The sequence below is a fragment of the Nicotiana tomentosiformis genome, chromosome 3 (assembly GCF_000390325.3).
Source record: "Nicotiana tomentosiformis chromosome 3, ASM39032v3, whole genome shotgun sequence".
Taxonomy (NCBI): domain Eukaryota; kingdom Viridiplantae; phylum Streptophyta; class Magnoliopsida; order Solanales; family Solanaceae; genus Nicotiana; species Nicotiana tomentosiformis.
Genome location: NC_090814.1, coordinates 55,088,783 through 55,095,342, shown reverse-complemented (window position 1 = coordinate 55,095,342; position 6,560 = coordinate 55,088,783). Strand labels below are relative to the sequence as shown.

Here is a 6,560-nt window from a genome sequence, read left to right as displayed (position 1 = left end):
ATTTCTTCCAAAAATTAGCAGTGAATTGTGCTCCCCGATCAGAAATGATGGAAACTGGGGTGCCATGCAACCTGACTATTTCTTTGATATACAACTGAGCATATTGCTCCGCTGTGTTGGTAGACTTAACCGGCAAAAAGTGTGCTGACTTCGTGAGTCAATCCACAATCACCCAAATTGAGTCACACTTGCACGGAGTGCATGGTAATCCTACCACAAAGTCCATATTAATCATTTCCCATTTTCCCATTGGAATTTCTATGTTATGTGCCAATCCACCGGGCCTTTGGTGTTCGGCCTTCACTTGCTGATAATTCGGACATCTTGCCACAAAGTCTGCCACATTCCTCTTCATATCATTCCACCAATAGACTTCCTTAAGATCATGATACATTTTTGTAGAACCTGGGTGCACGGAATACCTAGTAGTGTGAGCTTCAGTCAAAATTCTTTCACGGAGACCATCCACATTTGGAACACATAGTCGCCCTTGGTACCTTAGTGTACCATCATCCATGCCAAGAGAAAAGGCCATGGTCTTGTATTTATGAATCCCCTCTTTCAATTGCACCAACAATGGATCGTTGTATTGCTTCTCTTTGACTTCCACAACAAGCGATGATTCAGCCCTATTTTGCACAATTACCCCTCCTTCACTAGAGTCCGTAAGACGAACTCCCAAACTAGCCAATCGGTGAACTTCTTTGGCCAATGGCCTTTGATATGCCTCCAAGTGTGCTAAGTTACCCATAGATTTTTGGCTAAGAGCATCCGCTACAACATTAGCCTTCCCGGGATGGTATAAAATATCAATGTGATAATCCTTGAGTAATTTAAGCCTTCTTCTCTGCCTCAGATTCAATTCCTTCTGTTTGAAAATATATTGAAGGCTCTTATAGTCTGTGAATATATCCACATGGACCCCATATAAATAATGACGCCAAATTTTCAATGCAAATACCACTGTCGCAAGTTCTAAATCATGTGTTGGATAGTTCTTTTCATGATTCTTTAGTTGCCTAGAAGCATAAGCTATCACCTTCCCATGTTGCATTAATACACACCCAAGCCCGATTCTTGAAGCATCACAATATACCACAAATTCATCTATACCCTCTGGTAGAGTCAACACCGGCGCCGTAATCAATCTTGCTTTCAATTCCTGGAAACTCCTTTCACAAGCATCTGACCATTGGAACTTAATTACCTTCTGTGTCAATTTAGTCAATGGAGAGGCAAGAGTAGAAAACCCCTCCACAAACTTTCTGTAATACCCATCTAAGCCTAAGAAACTACGAATCTCTGTTAGAGTTGTAGGCCTCGGCCAATTCTTCACAGCTGAAATTTTCTGAGGATCAACCTTAATTCCCTCACTAGAAACTACATGACCCAAGAATATGACTGATTCAAGCCAAAATTCACACTTTAAAAACTTTGCATATAACTGGTGCTGATGCAGGGTTTGTAGAACTACCCTGTGATGATCGGCATGGTCTTCTCGACTTCGTGAATATACAAGAATATCGTCAATAAACATTATCTCAAAAGAGTATAAGAATGGCTTAAAAACTCAATTAATAAGATCCATGAAGGCTGCTGGGGCATTTGTTAGCCCAAAAGACATCACCATAAATTCAAAATGCCCATACCGGGTCCTAAAAGCTATTTTCGGAATATCCTGCTCCCTGATCTTCAATTGGTGATACCCGGATCTTAAATCAATTTTGGAGAAGTACCTGGCACCTTGCAATTAATCAAACAAGTCATCTATCCTTGGCAGTGGGTACTTATTCTTGATTGTGAGCTTATTAAGCTGTCGATAGTCAATACATATTCTCAGTGACCCATATTTCTTTCTTACAAAAAGGACCGGTGCTCCCCAAGGCGACATACTTGGCCGGATAAAACCCTTTTCTAACAAATCTCTCAATTGCTCCTTTAGCTGTTTCAATTCTGCCGGTGCCATTCTGTAGGGTGGAATAGATATAGGATGCGTGTCTGGCATCACATCAATCCCAAAATCAATCTCCATGTCTGGTGGGATCCCATGGAGTTCATCCGGAAATACTCCCGAAAATTCATTCACAACAGGCCCGGACTCAAGTGTAGGTGCCTCAGCATCGGTGTCCGTAACCCGGACCAAATGGTAAATACATCCCTTGTTAATCATCTTTGTGACCTTAAGGTAGGAAATAAACCTACCCTTTGCCACAACATCATAACCCTTCCACTCAATAACTAGATCATTTGGAAATTCGAACCTACCAGTTCTGGTTCGACAATCAAGCTTGGCGAAACATGAATAAAGCCAATCCATCCCCGTTATCACATCAAAATTGACCATTCTCAATTCAATAAGATCGGCCACGGTGCCCCGACCACGCAACATGACAACATAATCCCTATAAACCCGCGCAGCCAAAATAGACTCACCAACCGGAGTAGATATAGAGAACGGCTCATGAAGTTGTTCTGGTTCTATCCCAAATTCCATAGCAACATAAGGAGTGACATATGACAAAGTGGAACCGGGATCAATAAGAGCATATACATCATGAGATTGGACAGTTAATATACCTGTGACAACATCTGGAGAAGCCTCTGATTCCTGACGTCTCCGCATAGCATAAAATCTGCTCGGTCCTCCCAAATTCTGTGCACCACCCCTAGCTACACCACGCCCTACGGGTGCTGGGGTGCCTCGAGCTGGAGGTGTTGTGGATAAAGTAGCTGCAGAATTAGCTGGTTGTGCCGCACCTATGCCCATATTTCGGTGGGATGAGCGACAATCTCTATGAATGTGACCCATCACACCATACCCATAGCATATTGGTAGGTCCATGAAGAAGGACCCAAAGTGCATCCTCCCACACTTAGGGCATGGAAGCCTCCGCTGCTGAAACCTTCTGTCGGGCCGACCCTACTGGTGGGGTCCCCTGTTGCCCTGACTGGGTCTAGATGACTGTGCACCTATCGAAGACTGGGTGAATGATTGGGATGGTCCTGATGACGCTCCCCTGAATGCCGACCTACCACCGCCACCACCGGAAGAACTACCAAAGTTGTCCGTGGATCGGGCCTTGCTGCTACTCTAATGCTCCATTCTATTCTTTAATTTGCGGGTCTCTCTAGCTTGAGAAAATGCCACCATCTTATCATAGTTCATATCGGAATTCAAGGCAGTTGTAGAGGCCTTATTGATAACCAAGGGGCTAAGGCCTTGTACAAACTGACGCACTCTAGCCTCCATAGTGGGCAACATGTGAATAGCATACTTGGACAGGTGCGCAAACTCTATATGGTACTCCCACACATTCATACTATCCTGCTTTAGACTTTCAAACTCAGCAGCACAAGCTGCCTTAGTTTCGGTAGGCAAGAAATGATCCATAGAGGCATCTGTGAACTCACCCCACCTTGCCGGAGGGCTTCCCTCCTCACGGGATTCCTCCCATAACTCAAACCAAGAGTAGGCCACCCCTTTCAGGCGATAGGAGGCCAATTCTACTCCCTCTGTCTCTGTAGCATACATAACCCGGAGAGTTTTGTGCATCTCATCAATGAAGTGTTGGGGGTCCTCCTCGGGATCAGCACCCGTAAACACTGGAGGATCTAACTGAAGAAACTTGTTCATCCTGGAACTAGGAAATTTCCCAGGATGGCTGGAAGAAATAGGCCCAATACTCGATCTCTGGGCCTGAGAAGACACTATCTGTGTCAACATTTTTATGGCTCCCCTAATATCAATATCAGACACACAAGAATCGGAAGCTGGAGCTGGAGGTGGAACTGGAATATCAGTTGGAGGGACCGTTGCACCCTCAGTAGGTGTAGGGACAGGTGCGGTCTGATCAGTTGTAGTAGAGTCAGGCAGTGTGGTAACTGGAGGAATATCCTCACTCCTCGGGTGCTCACCTGCATCATCAATTCTAGGGTCAACTGTCACTCCTAGGGTGACATTGGCTCTTTGGCCAGTTCTTGCCTTCTTCTTAGGTGCCATGTACTGAAAATTAGAGCGACGCAGGAGTTAAAGGAGGAACAATCTTACAACCATCTTTATCGCACGATCAAGAACATGAAAGAAGGGTATTATTCCTAAATGCCCAAGTAGCATCCTAATTATAGATGTGGTCAACAACACACTGATAATAAGGACTCTACTAGACATGGCTCTGAGACATCCTAGGACACTTTAAAACCTTAGGCTCTGATACCAAGTTTGTCACGCCCCAAAATCGAGGAGCGCGACCGGCGCTCAACCGAGTGAACCCGACCAAGCAAGCCTGTTAGATTTCTTCTACCCAAACTCATTCATGAACAAAAATAATATATGTTTTCCTTAATTAAATAATAAAGTGGTCATGTCTATAATTACCAATTTCTTACCATAGGTTTCACCATTTTTAAAGTCTCAAATGGACAAGTAATACAACCACAACATAATATAGTTTGTCTTTTCCATCACCAATACACAACCTACACTATGTCTACGGAGCCTCTATAGATAAAGATGAGTACAATGATAATGCCGGCAACAAGGCCCCGGCTATACCTCAAACAGAATACACAAAGAACAAAAGATACATGACCCCGGGATGAAGTGGGACTCACCAAGTCAGCTGGGAAGAAGGTGTACTGCTATCACTGTTCAATATCTCCTGTTGTGGAACCACTTGCATCCATTTAAATATGCAGTGCCCCCGGCAAAGGGGACGCTAATACCGTCGAATAGTACTAGTATGAAAACTAAACACTAATTTAAGAATTCAAAAATACAAGATGAATATGATGAACCAGTGCGGCAATAGAATAATATAGATAACCGTTTAAACCATATCAAGCTTATTAAAAGCTATCAATAACATTTATAGGATTCAAGATGAGATCCTCTGTAATCATCTTCACACAAAGCGGCCCCGCCGCCTCACCCGATATATGCAGGTGGAGGTGTACGTACAATGCCACAACCCTAATCAAGCAGCCCTGCCGCCTCACCCCAATGTATGCGGGTGGATGTATAACCACAATACCAAGAACCTACATAAAGTGGCTATGGCGCCTCACCCCAATGTATGTGGGTGGTGGTGCCACAACAATACCAAAACTATACACAAAGCGGTCGTACCGCCTCACCCCAATGTAAGCGGGTAGAGGTGCAGTCCCACAATACCATAATTCCTACACAAAGCGGTCATGCCGCCTCACCCCAATGTATGCGGGTAGAGGTGTATCACAATCACAATCTCTACACAACTTGGCATAATAACTTTCACATAAATCACGACTAGAAATTATAACACGTGGATACATAATCCATAATTTGGGACACATCCTCAATTTATAATGCAATATGATAAGAGCATTTGAAACACGGATTGAACATATATCTTCATCACAGAACTTATCGGAATACTCGATTTATAATCAACATCTCGGAACTTACAAGGATAATGGGAATTCCAATTCTGAAAGAAGAGTTTTGCCAACATACCTCACTTGAGCTTCCTTAGACTCTAAATGTTCCGAAATTCTTAGCAACTTCAATCTATTTTAGAAATATAACAAATTGAACCAAAATTAGGAAGATGATCATGGTCTAGCTTATTTGAGCATTTTATCAAACACTAGATGTGCATTAAGGTTTCAAGGTCCTTTTATGGAGGATTCCATCATCCCACAACCCAACCTTTACCATTTTTAGCTCAACAATCTTTCTGCACCCTTTGATAACACATGCATGTAAAATAACCAACCCTCTTGCCTAGATATTATCTTGCTTATTATCCATTTCTACACAAAATTCAAAATTGAGGGTTAGGGTGTAGAATCTTACCTCTAGGTTGAAGACCTAGTGAGTTTCCCTTCTCAATCTTCCAAAACTTGGGAAAGAATTGAAGAATCAATAATTGGAGAACACCTTCTCACTCTAGGGCACCCTCTCTCACTCTAAAATGTCAGATAATAGCTCAAAAATGACCCAAAGAGTGTATTTAATGAAATAGGTCGGGTTTTAAAAACCCAAAAATTGAGCTCCGGAACAGGTTCTGCGGTCGCATATGCGACCGCATATCGGTCGCATAATTGGTTACAAAATAGCCAAAAGAACTGCATGTGTATGCGGTCACTATGCGGTCGCATAGTCGACCGCATAGCTGCTTCTAAAATAGCCCCCTCCTGCTCATTTCTGCGGCCATTATGCGGCCCGCAGAGTGATTATGCGATCGCATAATGGACCGCATAAACGCACTTTTCAGGCAAAAATTTTCCTTTACTTACCTGTGCATTGTTCAACCCAAAAAGTCCGAACCGCGGCCTCAAACACGTAAGCCTAGTCCGGCACCATGAAACATTATTTTCTTTGCAAATTTTACCATGCCTTACACTTAAGTACTTTGAAATTTTTTTGGGGTATTACACTCACCATATGTCTGGTATCACCACACTCAAAACAAGCTCTAGGTGGGCGTGGCTGCTAAAATTGACCTTGGCCCGGTCAGCTAGACTGACCGCTGAAGGCACCCCGTGCAGGAGGTGCACTAGACAGTGGCTAAGCAAAATGG

General features: G+C 43.4%; 1 protein-coding gene across 1 annotated transcript; it reads right to left on the bottom strand.

Annotated features, from left to right (window-relative positions):
• Positions 1–1,750: 1,750 nt before the first annotated feature.
• LOC138907837 (uncharacterized) lies at positions 1,751–3,724 on the bottom strand. Its single transcript, XM_070198456.1, has 2 exons — positions 3,239–3,724; positions 1,751–1,813 (listed from the first exon to the last, which is right to left on the bottom strand). Exons 1-2 carry the CDS (start codon positions 3,722–3,724, stop codon positions 1,751–1,753), a joined length of 549 nt encoding a protein of 182 aa, XP_070054557.1.
• Between the last annotated feature and the right edge of the window lie 2,836 nt (positions 3,725–6,560).